Source organism: Macrosteles quadrilineatus, unplaced genomic scaffold (genome assembly GCF_028750875.1).
Source record: "Macrosteles quadrilineatus isolate MER2022 unplaced genomic scaffold, UCM_ALF_1.0 Scaffold_47__1_contigs__length_942521, whole genome shotgun sequence".
NCBI classification, from domain to species: domain Eukaryota; kingdom Metazoa; phylum Arthropoda; class Insecta; order Hemiptera; family Cicadellidae; genus Macrosteles; species Macrosteles quadrilineatus.
This window is the reverse complement of record NW_026542640.1, coordinates 691861-718933: the sequence shown is the minus strand read 5'-3', so window position 1 is coordinate 718933 and position 27073 is coordinate 691861. Positions and strand designations below refer to the sequence as shown.

At 36.6% G+C, this 27073-nt stretch overlaps 1 protein-coding gene across 20 annotated transcripts in view; it reads left to right on the top strand.

The window, feature by feature from the left end:
* The window catches only part of LOC129005957 (RIMS-binding protein 2-like), a 245772-nt gene that overhangs the window by 131035 nt on the left and 87664 nt on the right, over positions 1-27073 (top strand). For 12 of the 20 annotated variants that reach the window (XM_054435014.1, XM_054435008.1, XM_054435007.1 and 9 more), the window contains 3 exons: positions 4561-4772; positions 6536-6779; positions 13442-13573. In XM_054435014.1, the coding sequence (XP_054290989.1) occupies positions 4561-4772; positions 6536-6779; positions 13442-13573 (588 nt within the window). The remainder of the gene's footprint in view (positions 1-4560; positions 4773-6535; positions 6780-13441; positions 13574-27073) is intronic. The other 8 variants (XM_054435013.1, XM_054435010.1, XM_054435012.1 and 5 more) reach the window with 1 other exon arrangement.

The window sequence follows — 27073 nt, the reverse complement described above, 5'->3', positions numbered from 1 at the left end:
AATTTATAGCTTTATTGAATTTTATTTGTAGCCATTAAAAATGCTTCAGTATACAAAATTACTTTCTTTTTGTTAGCTCCACAAAAAAAAAACCACAACAAATTATATTTTGAGTGTCAAAACCGTGTTCTCCATAGTCCGATTATCCTGGTTCAGGAACTAGTTGGAATGAGCATAGATTTACAATTTACATGTTAGTACTGAATTTCATCAAAATTGGATGGTTTTTACTCAAGTTATCGTGCTAACCGACACACACAGATATTAAAGGTAAAAGCCTGCTCTTATCCATTGATGATAATAGTTCTTATACAGTAGGCCTACATTACCAATGTTGTTTTCACTTTACACTTTAATGGTATCGGCTGAAAATAATTAGCTTATGAAATTCGTTAAACTGTAGGTGTCTTAAAACCTTCTTTATGGTTTTTTTTATTTATTTTTTTTTTTTAAAGGTACTTATGGTTTATTTTCTTCATGTTATCTCAGTAATAACTGCGATCAGAACTCAGTAAATATTTAATATGTTTTTGCCAGGTATATTGCATGCAAGAAGATTGCATTCATTTCATGTATAGCTGCTTGTGCCTTGCATCACATTCTGTTATAGGTCTGCTCATGTTCTTCCTAGATTTTAACTACCTACATTGAAACTACCTTTTTTTTCTTGTCAAGATTATATTCTTTTAATCAATACAAGCTATTATTTCATAAAGCTGTTCACATGCTATCTAAAACATGTTGTTTCCATTGTCTCATAAATCTAATTATCTCCATATACCAAAATATTAACTACTTATCACCTAACAAGATGGTTTGTATGAAAAAAAACTGCTACACATGAAGCAGTTCAAAAAATAAACACTCAGCAAGTTTACATTTAATTACTCACTCTCAAAACAGTAACAACTAATTGAAAATTTTGCTTTTTCATATCAAATACGAGTTTTAATAGATATTATTTTTTTAAATAAATAAGTTTCTTAAATTTTTTTGTAATTTTTAGTGGTTTGGCTCATATAAAATTTATATTTGAATAATAATGTGTACTGATCACAACATAGATAATGAGTAATGACCAAACCATATTGATCAGCTATACAAATTCTGCTTACTATATTATTCAAGATGTATCAATCGGTAAAAATGAACAAATCTGCTGATACAATTGGTATTACAGAATACAGACCAAACCAAAACCTTTGTGATTGCCATTCTTTTATTTAAAAAACACCAAGTGCATTCTACAGAGTACAATTGTGTTTTTAAGATTGCTTAAGAATGGATTATCAGTATTTACTGTTTATTTCCTTGTTAATGTCAAACACTAGTTGAAAACCATTGAGATATGCATTATTATTCCATCTTTACAAAAGTAACCATACTATTAGATTACCTTTTCATTGTTGCCTGTTCTTAAATAAGATGTTTGGGTGTCACCCTATGCACATTTTGTTAGGTTGTGTGGCATCTTCAAGGGGCCTTCTTAAGCTATCTTCTTCTTCTTATCACTACAACCATTACAAATCTTGAAATCTATTTACACATGTCACTGTTATCTCGGTTGGGATGCCGGGAATGGCATTCATTCTTTTGTTTATATACCTGTAAATTACAACTTAGATACACAATAATACAAAAAAAGAAGAGCATAATAAAATCCATGTCCATAAACAACATGCAAGCCCAATATCATCGCCATGTTAACTAACAATCAACTGGAAGTGGCTTGTACAAAATTGTCTGTAAACTACCATGTAACAACCAATACATAGGCTATAAAAACCCAACAGATCATTTGTTCAACAATTTAAAGAACATAATACCAGTCTTCGTAACAACCCCACATAAGTGGTAGCCAAACACATCAAACAAAACCCAACTCACACATTTCCCAATTCCCTTGTGATTCTTAACAAAACTCACTCAAAACCATTAGCGAAAGTACAAGAAAGATACCAAATATACAAACATGTAAAGATAAATGGATATAAACACCCCCTATAAAAGAATTAAGAAAGATTATACTAGCTCAACACTTTTCAAACTAACCCCTGTTCATTCAACTACAAATTCCAACAGTAATTAACATTTATAAATTTGACTCTGTATCATATATTTTAAAAAATCCCGACCTTATCAAACAAAATTCTCATGTTCATAATACAAGGAATAAAAACGTTGCTACCATAGATTTTTTTAGACTGTCTAAAACTCTTATTGTCTCTTACTCTTACTCTCTCTAACTCTTAAAGTCATATTGTAATCTCACTAAAAATATACAACAAGCTACATTTAATAACAAAATATCCTAAACAAACTTTTAAATCTAAATTCTACAAATGGCTTTTGAACAACCCTTTTTATTCTCTAAAAGATTTTTTTGAAATGCCTTTTATTAATTTTTAAGTAGAGCTAGCAAATTTACCAAATTACTGTTGGATTTAGTTTGTTATGGGGTTTAATAACTTCCATTATTCCAAACGCCTTGCATTTTTCTTAACAATAAGATTATTTGGTTGTAATATTAAAGTATGTATTGTAACATGTCTCCTTGTGTGTAGTATTCTTGTAAATATTTTATATTGTATTAATTAACTGACTATGCTAGTTTTAGCAGTTTTCGGACATTGTCAATAATTTGTATAAATTCACAAGACAATAAACACATTTCATTTCAATATACAACATTGAAACTGACACAATAACTGGAAACACATCAACACCCCAGCAATACTACAGAGATCAAAGCAGCTGCCATAAACCTGGAAACCCCAACAGTAGAGGGTGAACTGTTGAACAGCTCAAATGCCAACACTTCCAGTCCAAGAAGTGAAACAGAGGAAAAAAGACCTCCTGTCGTCTCCTGGACTTGATTGATTGGGATACCAGTGACATGTGTAAATATTGTTGTATATATAGCCACTGTAGTCTTATTAGTGTTAGTGATAAGAAGATAATTTAAGAAGACCCCCTGAAGATGCCACACAAGCTGGCGAAATGCATAGTGTGACACTCAAACATGTTACTCAAGAACATAGACAACAACAAAAAAAGGTAATCTAATATAGTTTGCGTTCTTGAACCTGGCATAGTAAAAAAACATATAAAGTAACAATGAATCATAGCACGTTAAAATAATAAACGATATCAGCAATCTGACACATACTTTCTCCCATTAGCTTGTCAACAATCCTATGATATTTTCACTATGAGGGAAAATCACAAAAGTAACAACAACTTTTGAACCATAATTTTTACAGCAATGGGTGTTGCGCTATTTTGTTTAGAATTATAAGAACCATAACATACAAATTTTTATCAAAACCTGGTTTTTTAATAAGATTTTTTGTTATTTTATGGGGTTTTTATGGGAAAATAACATTAGTTACAATAACTTTTGAACCATAGTTTTTCCAGCTATGGGAGTTGTACCATTTTGTTTGTAATTTAAAGGGCCGTAACATACAGAAATTGCATCAAAATTGTTCAGGTCGTTTTTGATTAAATTTGAATTGTCTGTTAATTTATGGGGTTTTATGGAAAAATCACCATTAGAAATCTAAATTTCAAAAAAACAAAAGAAACACCTGGAGATACCATGGAATAGTACGAAATTTCATCAAAATGGCTCTGTACACATCCACACCTACAGACACACACACAAACACACACATCACTTCGAAAACAATTTTTTTTGTCCAGGGGGACTCAAAACTCAAACTCAAATTTGACAAAAACAATACTTTCTCCGTATACTATGTACACTGTACAGCATAAGGGGAGAAAGTAAAAATATAAAAATTTTAATCTGTTGAATTATTTAATTAAAACAACCTCTCTTGATGAAATAATAAAGTTTTTTTTCAAAAATAAGTTTTATATTATGATCTATAATCTATATTCAAATGCTCGTTATTGTTTTTAAGGTATTTTGGAAAGGAAAATAGGAATTTAGGGGGTTAGCGATACACAACAAACTTTACACAGTACAAGTATTTTGTTCTAAACAAAACTGTTTCAAAGAGTAGACTGAAGATAAGATAATTTATTTTTCTTTTAATGATCCTTTTCTATTTACTCTCTGAAGGAATCATATAGACAAAATACCGGTATTGCTGAGTAAACGTTTTTTTGCATCTTTTAGTCTCTGGACAGGTCACTTCCTTGTTGAATTCCTTTCCTCTACAAAATACAAAATATTCCAAAATTAGCCACATGGTTTTCCCCTTTTTTCTTTTATTTTTTTCAATGTAGACTATTTTTTAAATTTATCTCCAATCAAAGTCAAACTTTATTCACACTTGATAAACTCAGCTTTTATATTTTAAACTGACTTAAATTTAAGTAAAACTCGTACAAGGTTTTAGAAACCATATATTAACAGCATTCACTCATTTACATTCTCTTCGCTTAGTTTCCTCACCTCATGCTAAGCTAAGCTAATGAACGTAGTGCAACTCTGTAGTAATGTAGCTGGGAGGGGTGCAATGTGCCGAGTGTGAGCTTAGCTTAGCTTAGCTTAGCAATTGTAGTTTAGTGGTTATTTCTGGTGGTCAGACGTGTTCTTCTCGCTACTAGTACCCGCCCCGAAGCAACTGACGTTGGAGCGGCAACTCAACAAGAGCGTGTTGATCGGATGGAATCCTCCAGACACTTCGACGTCACCCCCCATCGACTGTTACCACGTCTACGTTGACGGAGTGCTCAAGGTCACAGTCAAAGCTACTGAGAGAACCAGAGCTCTGGTGGAGGGGGTCGACTCTAACAGAGTAAGTGTTGATACTAGAAAAGTTGTACAAATCTTGTAAATTCGAATGACATGTCTCCCTCTACTCTAAATACATGTTTAAATGAGATCTAACGGTGGTTTAAGAGATGACTGTTCAAAAACACAAAATCAATGGTGGTGAAGGATGGGTTCTAATGTGTGTGTGCAACCCGCTCGCCACTCTAGATCATTCGATCCTTACAAAATTTATTGATGCTTGTGCCGGCATGAAGTTGTTGTCACTTTTTGTGAAAAGGTTCTCTTTAATACAGAGAATGAAATTTTCAATTCAATACACACCCCAAGTCCAATGCTGTAATTTCAGTGTTACTAACAAATAAATTACACAAAAAAAACTTGCAACCAAAAGAATGTAAATGCCATCAATTCACTTTATGGACACAAAATAAATATTTAAACTATTGATTGCGATAATTCTTAATTATTAAGAAATTAAAACATTAAGTTGCTTGCATAATGGATTTAGATTGTTCTTAGTCATGGTATTGTAGGTTTTTGGAGGTTTTATTTTGTGGTAAGTTTCTCCTTATAATTGACAAGTGATGCATTGAAACACCAAATATCCATACTATGATTAACTGAATCGATGTTTAGATTTGTAAGTAATATTTAAGAAGGCAGATTAAGTGAAAGTGAGGGAGGTAAAAAGATGTATAGATTATGTCTAGTATTCAACACATTGTCTAGTGTCCACGGTACCACAGTACATTCAACATTTCTGTATGGTATTTTATTTACAGCAGCAAAACAAAGAGTTATCAGAACCCTCTCAAGTTTAGCCACTTTTCTCACCACTGATTTACAGTCACTGTGTTTTGCATCTGCCTATCTGTGGTTGTGTCTACACGTTTCGTATTATTTCGAGCAACCCTAGTAATAAAATAACTATTTTCAATGTATGTTATGTTTGAATCCCAATTGTAATCCGACCTTATTAATTTAAACTATCGAAATTGGCCTGATCCCCAATTGAATTTGGATAGTCATATTTCTACAGTACCTATTTATATCTCTAGTGTAAAAGCAATAGTCTCAGCAACATGGTCAAAGTCCATATTTTTCTCAAACACTTCTTGGAGTTAAAAATTGCAATTTAGTCCTTAATCCTTAAAATTATTTACTATTGTTATAGTTTGATTCCTGTGTAGTAAAATACTGTTATACTTACCATAAATATTAGTTAATTTGTAAACTTTTCTTCCTGCATTTTTTTATGAAACAAAGAAGTTTACAACAACCTTTGTTTTTATTTGGGTGTAGATTACTTATTACTAGACTGCCACAATACAAGAGGCTGTATCATCCAAGGTGCTGCAATTCCTTGGAACTCTGAACTTAGTTCGGAAAATTTCTGGTTTTGGCATATAAAATGGTGAAAAGACTTCCGAATTGAATGTGCAATTTGCAAAACTCGCTGATAGAAAAATAAGGCAATTGTCTTTTGGTGATAAATTTTTATTCTCTGAAATAATTCTTCAATGACCCAATCCTAGACTAACACCCATACATTGTCTTTACCAGCCACATCATAATTTATTTTTTTTTATATATATTGTTTGTAAATATTATATACTGTGTGTGAGTGAATAAAAAGTATTCAATTATTGCGACATGATCTACATAGATAATCCAATGAAGGATTGCTGTTTAGTAATAATAATGTCAGAAGGTACATTAGCTGTGAATTTTGAGCAGATTCTTATCATCTATACATAATCCATCAAATTGACTTTTGCGTTGCAGCCCCATAGGATAAGTGTGAGGTCAGTGACGGCTAATCGCAGGACGTCCAGAGATGCTGCCTGTACCATGGTGATAGGCAAGGATGTTCCCTTGGGCCCGTCACAAGTCAAGGCTAGTCGTGTGACTGCTACGTCAGCTGTCATATCATGGCTACCGAGTAACAGTAACTACCAGCACACTGTCTGTGTTAACAACGTAGAGTTACGCACTGTTAAGCCAGGGGTCTACCGTCACACTATCACAGGTCAGTGATTCTCACCTTTAATTCACCAGTTCTGCACACAATCGGGAGTTAAGTGTTCTACTAAGGTTGCAGGTTGATTGATTGATTGATTGATTGATTCTGTAGGGGCGGACCTTGTCCTGTTGCACGTCAGCCACTGATGGACTTTTTGCGCTCCCCACATGGTACTTCAGAGTCCGTCAAACCTGAGTTGCTTAATGAACTCCAGCATCCTGTCAATGAGCTCCTCCTGAGGAAGGTGTCTGCCCCTTGTCATTGCACCAAGAGTACTGTCCCTTACCTCATTCAGAGCTGTGCAGTCGTAGAGTAGGTGATCAGCAGTCTCCTCTGATTGCCCACATTTCCTACACGCAGTGTCACCATTGTGGATCCTCAAGCGATGCAGGTGTAATTTCAGAAAGCCATGTCCAGTGACCATTCCTGTGATCTGTCTGAGTCGCCTCCTGTCCAAGCGTAGGGCATTGGAGGCGACCCTCTGGGAAGGGGAGAAGAGGGTGAGCTTACTTACCCTATGGTGCTGAAGCCTAACCCATCTTTTCCTGTGTTCCTCCTGAGCCCATGCCATGACTGAGTGACATGCATGCTCACGAGAGATTCCACAGAAAGGCTGTGGTCCCACGAAGTCTGAGGCTGACGCGACATTTGCTAGCCTGTCAGCCACCTCATTCCCTTCTATCCCTGAGTGCCCAGGAACCCAACAGAGCGTTACCTTGTTGCGCCTGTCCAGGTCACATACCGCAGAAAGGCAGTCCCAGACCACCTTAGAATTGAATTCATAGGAGTCAAGCGCTTTGAGCGCAGCCTGGCTGTCTGTAAAAATGGAAATGTTGATGTCCCTGAAGCCTAGCCTCAGGTTTTCCCTAGCACATACCATAATCGCAGTCATTTCGGCCTGGAACACAGTTGGGTGAGTGCCCATAGGAAGACAAATGTCCACCCCGTTCTGCACTCCATTAATTCCAGCCCCAGTCCCACTTCTTACCTTAGAGCCATCAGTATACCATTCAAGGTCGCCTTGTGGAAGAGGATTCCCACCGGACATCCACTCATCCCTGGACGGAAGGAGGACAGTGAATGGTCTGGCGAAGAAGAATCGAGTCGGCATGTGATCCGAGGGCATGTCCATTACCTCCCCTCTTACCTGCTGAGTGATCCGAGAGTGACCTCGGGATCCTCCAACATCCAACCAAAGGTTTTCACACTGGAGTCTGTAGGCAGTCCTCCTCGCAGTGACCTTGACATACAGGTCAATCGGAGTGAGGTTGAGAAGGCAGTCCAGTGAGGCTCCCGGACAGCTGCTCATTGCGCCCGTGATGATGAGACAGGCGAGTCTTTGGACGGCAGCCAGATCCCTCACCGCCGACACTGAGTCCATCTTGGGCCACCACATGAGTGAGCCGTATGTCATGGCGGGCCTTACCACGGAGACAAATAGCCAGTGCATGAGCACCGGCTTGAGCCCCCAGGTTCCTCCCACCATCCGTCTGCAGGCCATGAGTGACCACTTACCTCGATCAATGACCTTTTGGAGTTGTGGCCCCCATTGCAGCTTTCGGTCCAATACCACCCCCAGGTACTTTACCTGATTCTGCATTTCAAGCACTGTGTCTTGTAGTCTCAGAGGTCCTATGCCATTTAGATCGTGCCTCCTCGTGAAGGGGATAACCGCCACTTTGGAGGGGTTGATAGAAAGGCCTACCTCTGTGCACCATTGTCCAACTGACCTCAAGGCTGTGTTCATGAGGTCGGAGACCGTGTTATTGAATTTACCCATAACTAGTATCACAATGTCGTCCGCGTATCCTTGAACGAATACACCACTATCACTGAGAGATCTAATTAAGTCGTCCACAACAAGGTTCCAGAGAAGAGGAGAGAGTACACCCCCCTGTGGACACCCTCGTGTGGTCCTGGCCTCCAGAACCTCATTGTGAAGAAAGAGTCTTACCTTCCTCCTCTTAAGTAGAGACTCTACCCACCTGCACACCACCTCATGGAATCCACGAGCTCTGGCAGCATTGATAACAGCCTGGGTTTCAGTGTTGTCAAAGGCGCCCTCCCCTGGATGTCAAGGAACGCCCCAAGGGCAATCTCCTTGAACTCAAACGCCTTGTCGATTCTGCTTACCAGGTGATGTAGGGCAGAGTCACAGGATCTTCCTGGGGTATAGGCGTGCTGGTTTCTATGTAGGGGATTGACTCTGAGGACTGTGTCCCCCACATACCTCAGCACCAGTTTCTCTAGGGTCTTCAACAGGAATGAGGACAGAGAGATGGGACGGAAGGACTTGGGATCCGTGTAACTTGCCTTACCAGGTTTTGGGATGAAAACCACCCTTGAGATGCTCCAGGCCGGGGGAATGTGTCCCAGGGCCAAGCTGGCCCTGAACAACTTACTCATTGCCGGAAGTAAAATATCGATACCTTGCTGGAGACAGACAGGTCTTACCTCGTCATGTCCAGGTGATTTGTATGGGATGAGTGACCCTATGGCCCATCTCACACGACTGTGTGTCACAATGTGGCACGCAACCCTCCACCGAGTGTTGTTTGCCCTTGCGACAGCTTGTTCCTCATCCTCCGGCACAAATGGCTCGCTTGGGATGATGCAGCCAGGGAAGTGGGTGGCCGCCATGAGCTTTAGCACTTCCTTAGGTTCATACAGCATATCTCCCCCAGGCTCCTTGAGGGGGCCTAGCTTGGAGGAGTTGTCCTTTGTTAGGACAGTGTATATCCTAGATGTATCTCTAACACTTTCTAGCTTGCTACAGAAATGTTTCCAGGAGAGCCTTTTGGCCCTCCTTACAGCCATATTATATTGGGTTAGCAATCTGTGGTAGCCATCCCAATTATTTTTCCTCTTCGCCCACCTGAACTGAGACCTGACTCTCTTTTTCAGGCTGGCGAGCTCTGTGGTCCACCAACTCACTTTACCCTGCTTCCTCACCGTTAGCGGGCAGCTCTCGTCAAAGGACGTGACAATGGCCTCGCCTAAGCTCCCAGAGGCAAGGTCTAGCGTGTTGGTGTCTCTGACCCAAGGGAACTGTGTGTCAAAGCATTCAATGCGCTCTTTAAGAGTTGATCTGTACATATCCCAATCTGCCTTTCTGGGATTCCTGAACTCAATCTTTTCCAAGGAAAAGTTACCAATGTTGAACATGATATGTCTGTGGTCAGAGAGGGAAGGTTCCTGGGATACCCTCCAATCCAGAATTCTGTGACTGATCCCCACGTTGGTTATAGTAAGATCTATTACAGATTCCCCAACCCTGCTATGAAAAGTTGGTTCTGAACCGACATTAGCAATCATTAGACCATTAGAGGCTAAGTATTCAAGAAGTGCCTTACCTCTTGCGTTATTATCCCTACATCCCCAAGCAGTGTTGTGGGAGTTGGAGTCACAGCCCAGCACGAGGTCGTCGCCGGTCCTGGCCGAGTGCTCGACCAGCTTCCTGACTTCCTCTTGCGGAGGCTGCGTGGGCTCATCTTGCGGCATATATACTGAAGCAAGTAGAAGACGCCGTCCGGACTCCCTGCATTTGGTCTCTACCGTCGTGATGTCTCTGGAACAAAATTCCAGAACCGGCACACAAATGGTGTCATTACTAGTCCAAATGCAGGTTCTAGGATTCCGGACCTGAGCCGAGAATACCTGGCCCCTAGAGACCCCCATTCCCGTTATATTGCCGTCTCTAACCCAGGGTTCCTGGATAAGGGCAAAGTCAAAAGCCCCACCCGCTGTACTCGCACAGAGTACCGCAGTGGCAGCTTTACTGTGCTGTAGGTTCGCCTGCAGTATTCGGATCGTCATCAGGAGCACCTGAAAGAACCTTGAGCTGAACCTTGAGCTGAACTCTTGTTATACCCAAGAAAATCCTCCAGCCCCTGTCCCTCAGGAACTTGGCACTCCCGCAGTCAATTGCCAGAACCAGAGTTTGGTGTTCCGCCTCTCGCTTGCAACTGACCACTCTCCAGTCTCTGGTTGACAGTCCAGGATTCAGCTTCTGGACAAACTCAAAGATTTCTTTAGGATCTTTCCTGGCCAGGATCCAGTCGGTATGGAGAAGGACCTTGGTGGTACGCAGGAGATCTCTATGATCCCCCACAATCACACTCGGCCCCCCCACGCCCACCGGACCCAGACCAACAGCCACCTCCTTGAGCCAATCTCTGGTCTCCTCGTTTCCGCACAAGACTGCGAGGGCACCTTTGTCCTTGTAGGTTTTCAGGATCTGCTGAGGAGTGGCGGCCATAATAACCATCTCAAACAGTTTCTCCTGTAACAAGCAAAATTGTTCATCAGTGAACCTATCGTCAGGATAGTTCTCCAGAACAATCGCCATCTTCCAGCCTGAAAGTTGGTCCTTGAAGGTCAAGTCCTTGCTGGCATCGCCCTCTGCAGTGCTCCTTGGCGGCGGGGGTGGGACATCCCACCTTCTCGGCCGCTTTGGGGTCTGCTGAGTCTGATGCTGCTGCGGTGGACCTGAAACTCTACGCATAGGAGAAATACCAGAGCCCTCTCCTCCAGCAGGACTAGGAGTTTCAGCCTGCCTTTTTCTCTTGGGCTTGTTGACAAACCCTTTGGATTTTTTGTACTCAGCTTTTGAAAGCCAAGTACCCTCAGCCTCCTTCCTTGCCCTGACCTGTGTCCTCCACACACTAGGGGGTAAAGATGGCCGTTGTCTTCTCTCCTGTTCTGGAACAGTTGCACATGCCTGGGTCTTTACGCTCAGATCCGGTGTTGCCACCTCAGAGGTAGAGCCCAGGGTTAGATTTGAATGGGCGCTTGAGTCAGCCACACTACCCGCCAAAGCCCTGTGTGCTTCCTCAAGCATTTGAATGTCGTCGATACCAAGATTTTGTGGAGATCTAGCAATGAGGGAGCTCCTGGCAAAAGCCTCTTTGCCCCCCTCCACCTTCGTCTCTGAAACACTGTCTGATAATTTGCCCTCCCCAGAATCCATGGACCAGCCCTCCAAGATGGAGGGGTGGGATTCACGCCTAGGCGCTGACCCACCTGGGGTATTTTCCGTAGTTTGATTAGCAGACATCATAGCTTCTGAAACAATACCAGGTTAGCAGTTTGAAGACCGTACCGTGTTCCATACACTCCGCTCATCAATACCTACTCCAGCACCGCTGCACACATACCAGAACTGGAGAGCAGTGCAGCAGCCTTACCGTGATCCATTCACTCCGCCTGCTGCTCAATTGACACTGAGCCCGGACCGGTGTCCATCACCTCGGCCTCAGGTCATACTAGCGTCGCTGCTCCCCGACCCTAGGGCAGACATTCACTCTGCCACCATAGATCCGCTGCCTTTAGTGATAACAGTGGCACCCCATGTAGGCTGTGACTAAAGGACACAGTACAGATTAACTGACTCACAGCAGTCTTGAGGGAAGGGTGCCACAAGGGCCCACATCCCCCCTGAGGGGCTTACGCTTACCTCTCGCCACCAAGGTTGCAGGTTTGATCCTGAGAAAGTAAACTGGACCTATCTGCCATAACCATTGACTAATGGGGTAAATTAATAGCCCTGACTAAAAACCGGCTGATCTTCATAACAAAGCTATCATCTCGTCCTAAATTCATCCTTCACCCATCTTTGCAATTAAATGTTGTTGTCAGCTTTCTGTTGTGTTGGTGTCACATAAATCCAATGACCAACTCCAGAGTGTCTACAGTTACATACTGATTTTAATTGAAATTCACAGATATTTATCAAGGTTGCAGGAATAAAATAGGCGAATTAGTTATTTTTTCCATCCCCTAAAATAGAAACAACAATGAAAACGTGGTATATTTTTTCATAAATTTTGTATTTAGTAAAGGAAATCTTAATTGTTGAATGCATTATAATTCAACTTTTAAATTTCAAAAGAGATTAAATTCTCCTATGACTTTCTGTTCAACCATCTCTATATATTAGTGATGGGTCGGTACCACTTGTTCAATGTTACCCCCCAATGAACACCGTACTGGTAACACAAGCATGCACGTGGGGGTATGCCAGACCAGGGTGGTGATAACAGGTCAATGACTTGGTTAAGGCTAACAACCCTGTGACCAGATGATAGCATATGCTATTTTAGGCAGCTACTGTTATGCTCACCAGGGCTGCCCCCATACTTGTAAAATTATGACAAAATTACCATACGTGGGGGTATGTCATACCCCCGGGCACGCGTTAAGGGTTAACTAACTAACACTGAAATAATCATCCTATAGCCTACTATTGATAATATTTCATGATAAATATGCCCTTTCAAATAGCCTCAAGTGAAAAATAATCATCATGGTTGACAATTTGAATTTCGTAAATAAAAATATAACCAATTAACTTGGTACCAAAATTGTCGGTACTGACATTTCAACATCGATTTTCGGTCTCGGTGCTTTTCCCAAGAACCGGTGGATCCTACATTTGACGTTAAGTACCGACCCATCACTACAATATATTATATTGTAATGCTGTGTTACTATTTTCTGATAAATATTTCAGAGGAATAAGGAATATTTTGTCAATACTTATTCTAAAGTATATTTTTTGCATGTAATTCAAACAGAATGGTCCTTTTATGTAGGTTGGTTTGAAAAAGGTTTCTGTTATCAAAATTAATTTTAATAATTTTTACTAAAAGACAGTTTGTTGCTTGCAGGATTGGCTCCCAACACGGTGTACAGAGTGACCGTCAGAGCCAAGAACATTCGAGCGCCTCACTTTGACGAAAAAACAAACATCTCCATTGAAAGATACTCCTGTCATATAGATTTCCGCACACTTCCTAAAGGTAATGTCTATGAATTGTAATGTAGTAATTTGATTGCTGGTAATTTCATGTATTTTTGTTTAGCCATACAAAATGGCTGGCTTTTGTGTAGCATAGCAGGTTCTGTCTTCTAGTCCAGTTTTTCAGGTATATATTATAAAGATGAATAGGTAATATACTATAAATATTTTCAGTACAACTAAGAAAAAAATGAAAATATGACCACGATACACAATTATCATTATACAAATATCACCCTAATCATAAAATACAAAGAACTGCAAATGACAATTTTTCATGTAAACACTAAAGGTTTTATGTAGAAAGTATAAGATTAAGACTTTAACATAAAAAAATACACAAATGGTCATAACCAATAATTGAAAGTTCATCATTCATATTTTAAAAAATTAGGGATGGACGAGATTGGATTTTTAGTTCGAGACGAGACGAGACGAGATTTTTTATTTCTCATAAAATTTCAAGACGAGATCGAGACGGGATTTCCCTTCTCATACACAACGGGAAATGCACGTTCAAAATTTTTACCTGATTTTGTAACATTGTTAGATGACTGTTTAAATACAAAAATAATGATAATAGGCAAGAATATTTACAATCTTTTATTAAAAAACATCAGCATAACATTTTTTTATTAATCACGCCTAACTTATTAAAAATGCCTACGATTAGGAAACATAGTGATATCAGTTAGGATAGAGTTCAACTTATCCTAAAATAAAATAAATCATAAAATAAAAGCAATATTAATTTTTATAAAATAGTTACTTGTTTTGACTTTTTATAGTAATAAAACATTCCTCACACTGCTTACACTTAACAAAACTTCTCAAATGTTATTAAAGTAATATTATTAAAATAATTAAAGTAATATTTACATTTAAAGAATTAATTAAATAAGAACGCCTTCGCAAAGGAAACACAACTACAACACGCTCCTGTATTGCGGGTATTGCATTGACTTTCTGCAGGCGTTTTTAATTTTTTTTTTTCTCGTCTTGATAAAAATCTCGGCCAAAAAGAAATCTCGTCTCGTGTAACGAGATTTAAAATTTTCCGAAAATTTCCCGAAATTTCGAGACTTGACCATCTCTAAAAAAAATTTTCTAACAACTAGTAATTCAATTTGTAATAATGCCATTTTACCCAATAAAGTGATTTCAATTTCATGTGTGAAGACAATATCTGTCCTACCAGTTCTTTAGAAAAGTGCTGGTGCTGGGAACCGATGTCATAATGAATATACTGGTACTTTGGTACTTTGGTATGGTTTATGGTACTGGTTGGTTTCTATAAATACAGCAAGGTCGTGGTCAGAAGATCACAGTTACAGGCTGGGTGGTACAGTATTGGGTGAATTACGGGCGTGGCAATGGTAAATCTGTCCCTAGGTCCCTTGTTACTTGTATTGTTTGTTTATTTATTTAGATACAAAAATGTGACTAACTTGAAACTCAAAACTGCCAAAATATGGGAAAAGTGGTTGTGGCAATATCTGTGAGCTGCTAAAGGTGTAAGATCTGGATAACAAGAGTGATCCTTCCTTGTGGTCACAACAATATGTCATTTCCCACAACCATAAAAGATAATCGACAGAATGCCATTAAAGAATGGACACTCAACCTTAGTGTTATTGGCAGCATTAATTCAAATCCCCTTGCCACAGCAAACCTGCAGACTAAGCGGATTTCCACCAATTAAATATATTCCAATAACATTAGGCTTAAGGAGTACCTAGGTTTGCTGCTACAGAAAAGGTAATAAAGTGTATTTTTTAGTAAAATATTAATAGTTTAGTATAAAATAGTTATATAATAGTATAAACAGTTTGTTCAATATATATCAATAAACAAGCATACTACAACAGCTTACTTATTTTCCATAAGAATAGCATGGGAATTTTAAATTTACAGTTTTTGGATTTTGTCCGTAACTAATAACCGTAAACACACTTCAACTCAATAAATTATTTTTTTCTTAATATCTTCAAAATGGTTTTGACATAAATTGGGACATTTGATTTTTGAGGATCAAAAATGATAACCTATTTTCAAAAACCTATTTTCACTAGGTGCAGGTCAACTGAGCCTCCAGAATGATAACAATGAGTTTATTTGATTTGATATTACAAACTGCAATAATTGCAATCAAAATAATTTATCACAACATGTGCTCACTAATCCAGCTGTTCAGGACTTAAGCAATGCCGGATTATTGATGTATTCATGTAGTTATTCATGTATGTTATTCATGTAGTTAGTTTGTGCTGTACTCCGTTATGTTACTGTGACAGTTTAAAATGTCTGTGTTGATTGAATATGCCACGAACTGTGAGGTGCGTGCAGTAATAAGGTGTCTAACTGCAAAAAACTGTAAACCAATAGAAATCTATTGGCAAGTTTGTGAAATGTATGGGGTAAACATTATCACTGAAGGTGTAGTGCGTCAGTGGGCCATAAAATTTTTAAATAGCCAAACTAACGTTAGCGATGAAGACCAAAGTGACAGACCCATTAAAGTGACTGCCGAACTTGTTGAAAAAGTCAATGCCGAAGTCCGCAAAACTCTAAAATTCACAATAACGGAACTCTCTATGGGTTTTCCACAAATTTTGTGAAGTTTGTTGCACAAGATCATTGGTTACCATAAGTTTTGTGCAAATGGGTACCTAAAATCTTTACACTTACTTGACTTAATTCCATTAACTCCCACTAAAGCAGAGGGCTTTAACTAGTATCCTTCCCTGGTCCCTGTCAGCAGCAACTCTCTTCATCTCTTCCCACTTGTTCCCACCCGTCTGGCCTCTCTTTCAAAACTTTGTTTCCAATTTTCTCTTGGCCTTCCTCTTCTTCTTTCACCTTGGGTTGTCCAATTAAGTGCTTCTTTTTCCAGGACATAGTTTGGTTTCCTTAGTGTGTGTGTGCAATACATCTCGACTTCCTTTACTTTATTTCCTCATGTATACGCAGCCGGTCTATTCACTCTAGCAATTCTTTGTTTGAAATCACTTCTGGCCACCAAATGTTCAAAATCCTTTTTAAGACAGCGATTTACAAATACTTGCAATGGCCGTGTCACTGTCATTGAAGTTTTCCATGTTTCACACCCATATAATAAAACTGACTTGACATTTGTATTAAAAAGTCGCAACTTAGTTTTAATATATAATTCCTATTTTCCACAATGGGTACATTTCGTTCTTTATTTAAAACGTTTGGATTCTGGAACCTTTCATTTACCTCATTTCTTTATTCTTGTTGCCTTTTAAGTCCAGCTTTTCTTGCTATTTGGTTTAAAAAAGCTGAGGGATCCTCCTGCAAATCACTAAACCTTTGTGACAATAGACACAGGTCATCTAACCTATCACGTAGGTTCTACTGAATTCCTCTTCTTCATTCTTCTAAAGAACCTCTTATAATAGTGTCAAGTACTACAATACAATAAAAAGAGTTGGTGAAAGGATACATCCTTGCTTCATGTACCTGTATCTATCTTTATTGGTTGTGAAAGTTCTCCCTCATGTATTACTTGTCACTCATATCCTTCACTTTCTCGAAACTCTAAAATTCACGATAATGGAACTCTTTAAGGGTTTTCCCAAAGATTTTCAAAGTTTATTGCACAAGATCATTACCAAAATGCTTAGTTACCACAAGTTATGGGCAAGATGGGTACCAAAAATCTTGATAGAGTTTCAAAAAAATCAGCAAAACTCACTACTTGATCACGTTGTTACTGGTGACAAAACATGGGTCAAACATGTGAACTGTGAAACTACGGCTTACATTTGTATATAGTAAAATGTTTTTCCAAGACTTTGTTTATCCTTAATTCCAGAACGTAATCGATATTCTGGATAGCACTCGTTTATATGAACCCTATCGAGTACAACCAACCTCCGCCAATTGTGCCCTACTCTCCTGATCACTCCTTACTCTTTCAACTCTGAGTTTTACAGACCCTTAGACTGATCCCAAAGTATTGAAAGTGCTGGACTATGGAATGCCGGATTAGTGGGCTTTAACTATAGTTAGTCACAAAGTACTTTATTTTACTTGGTTTTGAATTTACTTACAAAAGGAAAACTGTCAACATTTTCTGACAGTTAAATTAATCCCTGCACAAAATTTCCCACACATATTTTTAAAATTATCTGCATCTAACTCTTATATTGCTTGCAAGAAAAAAAATAAAAACACACATATACAGGGTGTTATTTTTTTAACACAGCCCAAATTAAATAAAAGTAGAGGCACTCTTTAATGTTAAAACAAGCTTGTATGTTGATATCCCTGTTTTCTTTTTTACTTCATTACTGATCCACTGATATGCATTGTTGCATATTTATCCACAAGGCTTAGTGATATTAGGAATTTATTGTAAATAAGACAACAACATGGCATTTCCCCAAGCTCAAAGAGTTATAAGAATACGTTGAAAGTCATTGGTTTTATGCCAAGAATGGTTTGAAATTAAGTTTCCAGGTGCGATTCCAGTACCTAATAAATAAACTATTAATATTATTGACATATACAAGTTTAAGGAAACCAAATTTGAAGATTTATTTTAAGTGATGAGTCAGGCAGATGGAAATTTGCTTAGTCTGCAGGTTTGCTGTGATGAGTTTTTATTTAGGAAATTTCCCATATAGGGAATAAGCTATTACTGTAGTACTCATGGTAAGACCTGGACCCGGACCGATTTACTTTTTCGTTTTGAGGTCACTAGAGGCCAAAAACACCATCCGTTCAAATTCATATATATATACAGGGTGTCCATAAAAAACGTTTCAGGACTTTGGGAAATGAATCCCCATACTTTACCCAGATATCCGCCATTTTGTTTTTATTCAAAAATATTTTTATCTGTGAAGTTTTTTATTCGATGATTATGAAATTTGTTAAACATGTTAACATACACAATACCTATAACGGAAAAAATAATAAAGTTGTTCCGATTGTAAATTTCAAAATGGCAGCCATTTGAATTTTTCTAACTTAAATAACTCAAAAACGGCTAATTCTATGAAAAAATGTCTAGAATACTTTTTTTAGCATTTTTAATTGCTTATCAAACAATACCAAGATCAAAAAGATCGGACAAAAGATAACTGAAATATTACGTTTTTTCTGTAAACATGAGGCAAAAATTAAGGGTTCCCCGACTAACTTTGCCTTATTTTTACAGAAAAAACGTAATATTTCAGTTATCTTTTGTCCGATCTTTTTGATCTTGATATTGTTTGATAAGCAATTAAAAATGCTAAAAAAAAGTATTCTTGAAATTTTTTCATAGAATTAGCCGTTTTTGAGTTATTAGAAAAATTCAAATGGCTGCCATTTTGAAATTTACAATCGGAACAACTTTATTATTTTTTCCATTATAGGTATTGTGTATGTTAACATGTTTACCAAATTTCATAATCATCGAATAAAAAACTTCACAGATAAAAATATTTTTGTATAAAAAACAAAATGGCGGATATCTGGGTAAATATGCATTTTCGGACATACCTTCCCATAAACTTTTTTCTTCCTTTTAGTATGGGGATTCATTTCCCAAAGTCCTGAAACGTTTTTTATTGACACCCTGTATACAGGGTGATTGATATAAGTGTGCCAGCCGTTTTATTCGAAAGCTATAAGAGATATCAAAAAAAGTTAAATGGTAAGTGCCTCGGATTTTTTATTTAAAAAATTGTAGTCAAGTCGAAAAAATTATTTTACCCGCCATTTTTCCAATATGGCCGCCAACTTTGATTTTTCTTATGGAACACCCTGTATTTTATGATGTATTCCGGTAGAAAATGTAATTTTAAGACGATTTTATTCTTGTAATTTTTTTCATAAACCTAACCGTTTCAAAGATAATAATGGTTAAAGTTGTGAAATTTCAGCATGAGAAAAATGTTCATTGTAAGCGTGCCAGCAGTTTTATTCAAAAACTATAAGAGATATCAAAAAAAGTTAAACGGTAAGTACCTTTAATTTTGTATTTAAAAAATTGTAGTCAAGTCGAAAAAAATATTTTAGCCACAATTTTTCCAATATGGCCGCCAACTTTGATTTTTCTTATTAAACACCCTGTATTTTATGATGTATTCCGGTAGATAATTTATTTTTAAGACGTTTCCATTCTTGTGCTTTTTCCAAAAACCTGACTGTTTTACTATTGTGTTAGTAATAATTGTTACACTTAACAATGCTGACTAATAAAAATCACCTAATCTTAAGGAATTACTGAAATCAGCTGTTCAACAATGTACACTGTCTAATTCACATCTATGTGTCATGGGAATGTTAACATGATTATACACGTTAGTTTATTTGTGCTATTTTGCCGTATTAAAGTAAGTTGTTTTTGACTACAGATTTTAAGTTTTCTTTTAATATGAAGTAAGTATTAAATTTGAGCTATAATGGAGTATACCAACCAGGAAAAGCTAGACATGGTTGAATGTTTTTTTAATAGTGATAAAAATTCTACTCTAGCAGCTCGAGTGTACGCAGAACGTTTTCCAGATAGACAAGTTCCCAGTCGAAAACTTATTTCTAAAATTATGAAAAATTTAAATAATTATGGTTCATTCACAGTGCAACGCAAACAACGTGAATCAAAAATTACAGAAGAAGAAGAAACCTTAATCTTAGCAAATGTTGAATCAAATCCAAAAATCAGTATAAGACAAATATCTTTGATGTTGGCAATTCCATATTATCGAGTGCAAAAGGTTTTGAAAAAACATAAGTACCACGATTACAAGTACACTCCAGTTCAAACCTTGCAAGTTGGTGATGAGGGTCGCAGATTTGTGTTTTGCGAATGGCTGTTAAGTAAGGCTGAGCGTTTAAACTCTTTCTATGCTAATATTATTTGGACAGACGAAGCCAACTTCTCCAATAGGGGCATGTTCAACCGGAAAAATAATCACTACTGGACCCAAGAAAATCCATTAAATTTAGTGGAAACTTGTCCTCAACAAAGATTTTCAATTAACTGTTGGTGTGCCCTACTAGGTTCCAAAGTTCTAGCGATTCGATTTTATGACGGGACTTTAAATGGCGCTCGGTACATTGAGTTCCTGTCAGAGGCCCTAGCAGATTGCTTAGAGGATTTTTCTCTTGCACGGAGACAAATGCTGTATTTTCAGCAAGACGGGGCCCCTCCTCATAACACTGGTGAAGTGGCGGACTTGTTACAATTGTATTTCCCAAACAAGTGGATAGGAAACAATGGACCAATAAGGTGGCCAGCTCGTTCCCCAGATCTTACCCCATTAGATTTCTTTTTATGGGGCTACGTGAAAAACGAAGTCTATAAAAATAAGTGTGTGTCTGTGAATGAGCTTAGGGAGAAAGTTGATGTCACCATAAGAACAATCCCACGAAATATGATACGAAACGCAACAAAGAGTGTTTTTAACAGAGCTCGCATTTGTCTGGGACAAAATGGGTTTCATTTTGAACACCTGATGTAGGATCTAATAGCATTAGGGCTAAACAGAAGACGCTTAAATTGTAAATATCTGTAAATAAATCTGTAAAATATCTGTTTAAAGTTTATGTAAAGGTTGACTTATGAATTAATTACATTTCTTTGCTGAAACCGTCTTTTTATTTTTTGCACGGATTGAAACTATTATCATCTCTAAAACGGTTAGGTTTATGGAGAGAAACACAAGAGTAAAATCGTCTTAAAATTACATTTTCTACCGGAATACATTATAAAATACAGGGTGTTTCATAAGAAAAATCAAAGTTGGTGGCCATATTGGAAAAATGGCGGCTAAAATATTTTTTTCGACTTGACTACAATTTTTTAAATACAAAATTAAAGGCACTTACCATTTAACTTTTTTTGATATCTCTTATAGTTTTCGAATAAAACAGCTGGCACGCTTACAATGAACATTTTTCTCATGCTGAAATTTCACAACTTTAACCATTATTATCTTTGAAACGGTTAGGTTTATGAAAAAAATCACAAGAATAAAATCGTCTTAAAATTACATTTTCTACCGGAATACATCATAAAATACAGGGTGTTCCATAAGAAAAATCAAAGTTGGCGGCCATATTGGAAAAATGGCGGCTAAAATAATTTTTTCGACTTGACTACAATTTTTTAAATAAAAAATCCAAGGCACTTACTATTTAACTTTTTTTGATATCTCTTATAGTTTTCGAATAAAACGGCTGGCACACTTATATCAATCACCCTGTATACAGGGTGTCCCGGAACTCTCTACCAATATTTTAGGGCATTGCTCCTGGGTGAGAAACATAACTAAATATCATATTTAAACTGTCCGGAAGTCCTTAATTACTCACACAGCCGCCATTTTGTTTTTTTAAGTTATTAATTTTTTTCTAAAGAATGGTTAAACATACGAAATGGAAACTTTACACAAACATTTAGGACAACTAGACAAAGCTACCAAAAAATTATCACGATTTTTTAAATTCATAAAACAAAATGGCGGCCATTTAAAAAATTTGTAAAATCAATGGTTTTTGAGTTATTTAAGAAAGAGAAATTTAAATGCCGCCATTTTGTTTTATGAATTTGAAAAATCTTCATAATTTTTTTGTAGCTTTGTCTAGTTGTCATAAATGCTTGTGCAAAGTTTCCATTTCGTATGTTTAACCATTCTTTAGAAAAAAATTAATAACTGAAAAAAACAAAATGGCGGCTGTGTGAGTAACTAAGGACTTCCGGACAATTTAAATATGATATTTAGGTACGTTTCTTACCAAGAATCAATGCCCTAAAATATTGGTAGAGAGTTCCGGGACACCCTGTATATAACCATTAGCACGATAACTCGAGCAAAATGATCCCATTTTGATGAAATTTGGTACAAACATGTATGCCTACGTTTATTCGAACGAGTTAGCGAACCAGCATGATCGGACTATGGGAACAGGGGTTTATGGGGGCTTTTATGGGGCAAAAATTGGTTTTCCCGTTTTTGACCCTAAAAACTTAAAATTTAGCATTTTCTTTCCAGACCATTTTGTAGAGCTTTAAAAAAAACAAATAATTTAGTATATTGAGGTGTTATTATGCGCCTAATGGTTACGGAGAAAATTCCAAAAAACTGTAAATTAAAAATTCCCATGTTATTCTTATGGAGGATAAGTAAACTGTTGTAGTTTGCTTGTTTATGATCATATTTTGATAAAATTTTGAAAAAATATTCATTTCTTACTAAACTTTTAACATTTTACAACTAAAACACTATTTTACCTTCCCTGTTGCAGCAAACCTAAGTACTCGTTAAACTAATTCTATTTAAATAGGGAATAAATGTGATATTTTTAAGGAGACATTTAGGGTAAATCCAATCAGGTAAATGGAAATTCGCTTAGTTTGCAGGTATGCTGCGGCGGGGGTATATTTTTTACTACAGATTTGGTTTTCTTAATTTTGTACATGTGTCAGTAATAGTGCAATTTGGGTTCCTAAAAAACACATTGTATATACAGAGTTAATAATTCCTAGTTATTAATTAGTTTATGTGAGTCCGTGGCTCAGTCGGTAGCGTCGCAGACTTCGGGTCCAAGGCAGCGATGTCGTGGGTTTCGGATCCTGGTCACTGCCACTAAAATTTATCAGTACAGTTCACCTTTGTACTGTACCGGCTCACTCCTTGCTTTGCTGTAAACGTTCCACGCACGGGCGGTTAGTCTATGTGGACGGGCAAATGCAAGGTTAAAAGAGGCCGCCAACCTCTTAAAAAAAAAAGTTATAAGTAGGCCTACGGATATTACTTGATGTCAGCAGTAGTAATTTTTAGTTGTGTGAATTTATTAGTTATATTTTTTTACTTATTATTATGACAACACTCCTATCTTTGTACTTTGTACTTTTTAAGATGTTTATGAGTGAACAAAGAATTTAAATTTGAATATCCCCTCTTAACTTTTAAATGGATTACAACAGGGAATTAAACTCGGCACACCTTTATATAGCATAAAAGTGCACTTTTTGGTACGTTTAACAATTTTACCCAGGACTTATGGTCCAAAAAGAACTGACACATTTAAACATAAATTCATACATGAAAAAACTCAACAAGTTTTTAGTGATATTTGATCAATCTCGACATGGCCACCAATTAAGGCTATGCCGGAGCCTTAAACAGTGCCATATTGAGATTTACTGAATATCACCAAAAACTTTTTGAAATTTTTTATCTGTACATATGTAAATGTTACCATTTAGTATTTGTAATTTTGTAAAAAAAATTATACTAAAATGTGTCAGTTCTTTTTGTACCACCCTGTATTACAAAATAATGGCAAAAAGTCATTAGTTTCTTAAACCAACTATTGCAGTAGAACCTCGATAGATCGTACTCCCTCTAGTTTGACACAGGTCGTGATGACAAGACATGTAGGCAGCAGCCGATGACGGGTTGCCCAAGGTTATTAACCCATTAATTTAAATTTTGTTCCAACATCCAAAGCAGTTGAATATCACAAACTATTTTATTACAGTAAGAAGCCAAAGAATGTACAGTAGAAATGTGAGTTGATAGGTTTGTTTATTTTATTTTGTAAAGCTGTATACTATTCATTGTGTTTTCTTTATCTCGTTTTTTTAATATGTCATGTGTAAATGTCCAATATACTTCCTATAGTACAAATTTTGATAGCTTGACATCCCCTTAGTCTTTAAGTGTCTGAATTATCGAGGTTCTACTGTACCACCAACTTTTATCAGTAGGTTCTGGATACAAACATCACCATTAATGCTTTTAATGAATTGACTCATATTATCTTTTATATCTTTCAAGCTCAGGTTTGAGGCTCAAGTGTATTGTTAAATGTAGCCTACATTAACAATTATGTTCATTAACAATCAAATGCAGGGCCGTACTCAGACCGGGTTTTCCGGACATTTTTACCGGGACCAGGGTCCCGAGGGGTCCAGGCACCGCCAAACATATACTTGAAGGGGAGGGGTGGGCCCGGCCTAATATCTTTACCGGGGCCTGCAAAAGCTGGGTACGGCCCTGATCAAATGTAAAGTAACAAATAATTGTTAAAGTATGTATCTGTAACTGTAAAACCGTAAAAGTAGGCCATCACTGAAAAAAAACTCTTCAAAGCTTAGAACCTCCATATCAACCAAAAATGTAAATTTTTATTTAATGTTTTTTTTAATACCACAATGTATGTTTTATTTTGTAGGATATGTCTTAATCCATTAATAAATGTTTGGATTGAATTCTATTTTGGTTAGATAGTTTAAATTATTAAATTACCTGTGGTGTGGTAAGTGATACAACTGTTGTTGGGACTAAAATAAAATATAATTATTAGTTATGGTAGTTCTGCAAAAAATTTATTTAATCAATATATCAAATATCCTTCAATCTAATTTTAAATCTGAATTATATCAAACTTATTTTTTAGCAACAAATAAAGGATTTAGATTCTCTGATGTATGAAACAGAGTGGCCTGATAATCATTCAACCCTTGCAATGCCCTTTCCTTGATTCGTCATTCTATTAAGGTCAAAGTTGTTAATTACTGTAAATTGTTCTTTTTCGGGTGATTAAATCTAAAAAGTAGGCCTAGAGTTTTTTTTTAGTTTAGGAACATCTTAGTTACAATATATAATAGGTTACTTACCTTGGTCCGTCTTCAGTCTTATTTAGAATTTTAGTTTTTAGAATTTTAGAGAATTTTAGTTTATAGACTAATATAAGACTGAAGACGGACCAAGGTACTTAACCTATTATATATTCGAATATCAGTCTTGGTGGCAAAGATGTTTAAGTTTATCTTAGTTACATCAATTATTATGAGATGTTAATAGGGTTGCAGTGATAGCAGATCTTCGAAATGAGTCCATAATTGCTTAAAATTCCTACAAAGCAATGTATAAAACCGTTTTGAACTAATACCAAGTTGCCAAAACCAAATAATATGTGGAATTTGCCATCCATTGAACACCACTCTAAGCTAGATTATCTATAACCTTTGGAGTAACTCTTGTTACTATATAGTACCTGTTCAGTTTTTGTAAACCTTCAACACTATCATAGCTGAAATCCATTTGCTAAAACAATTTCCATCAAATTCAGCATAATTTTAAACCATTTGTTAAAGCTAATAATATAAAGTGGACATTGTGGTGTCAAACTGAAAATCAATTGCTTCAAACATACTCAACTGGATCTGACCGTGGAAAATCGGATCATAGATTTCATACTGTGTTTGCTTATTACTAAATACTATCAGCAGTTCTCCAAAAATATGAATATGGTTTGTGAATGGTGCCGTACTATTTTAGTTTAAAGCTGATATTAATGACAATAAAAGATGATTTGATTTATATGTAAGCACTAAAGTTCTACAAAACAGAGTTTTCACAGCTTAAAATTTAACATAGGAACTAAATTTAACACTTCAGATCTTAATTTTAGCGTGGAAAGCCAATAATAAAAATAGTATATTGAAATAAAAAGTGTGTATTAGAGAATCACTAGTGGACCAGGTAGTTGTAGACATTGTTAGTGTCTCTTTATCATGTTTGAACCATAGATTAGAAATAGATCAACTGGTGTATTAGTTGAGATTCAAGATCATCTCTAGTTGTAAAATCTCTGCAACATACTTTCACAAGGAGTACCTACATTTTTTCAATTGACCAATTTACTTCAAACATCAGACATAAAATATTAATAAAAAGTTAAAAAATAAACATTAAAAAACTCTTCCACAAACAATGGTGTGGCAAGGTGATATGTTTGGTTAGATGTTTGAAAGCATGAAATCAAACCTGGTGGCAAGACACGTTGTAATCTAAGTGTCACGGTCCATGGTAGTATTGTATAGTAAGTGTATTATCATTAGACTAGGTTAAGGCTCTGTGTGCTTGGTGTAGTCACTTATTTTATGCTCTGTTTTATTCTGCTTGCATGGGATTGTCAGGCTGCAAAGGTGACAAAATTTTCTACATTTAATTTAATATAGTTTTAGAAATACGCTTTTCATTACTAGTAGCATGATTTACCTTTTCACGACCCAAACTTCCTCCTTTAGTTAATCCTTCTATTTATTTCAAGCTTTCACAGTGTATTTTCCTTAGTTCAGGAGGACTAGATAGATTTTTAGCTAAAATGAAATGTTAGGGATACAATAAGTGCAGTTCTAATTTGAAATCCGCTTTCACGTAGCTATCATGTGTAAAATACATAATTGACTCATAAATTTTCTCATTTTACATGCATTTCCATCCTTTTACAACTCATGCCAATGAAAAATAACGGACAGTTTTCTTATGTTTATTACTTGAATGTGTATAGTGTAAGTTTTGCATCTATTTCAAATTTAAATTATTTGGTTCAAGTTGGTACTTGTATAGACAGTGCAAAAGGTGTCTCCAACAGTTTTAAGAGTCACTTTGTAAGATTTTACCACATACTTTCCTGGACAAAACACAAGCTATATTATTAGTGTCCTTTTATGACTTACCATCCACCA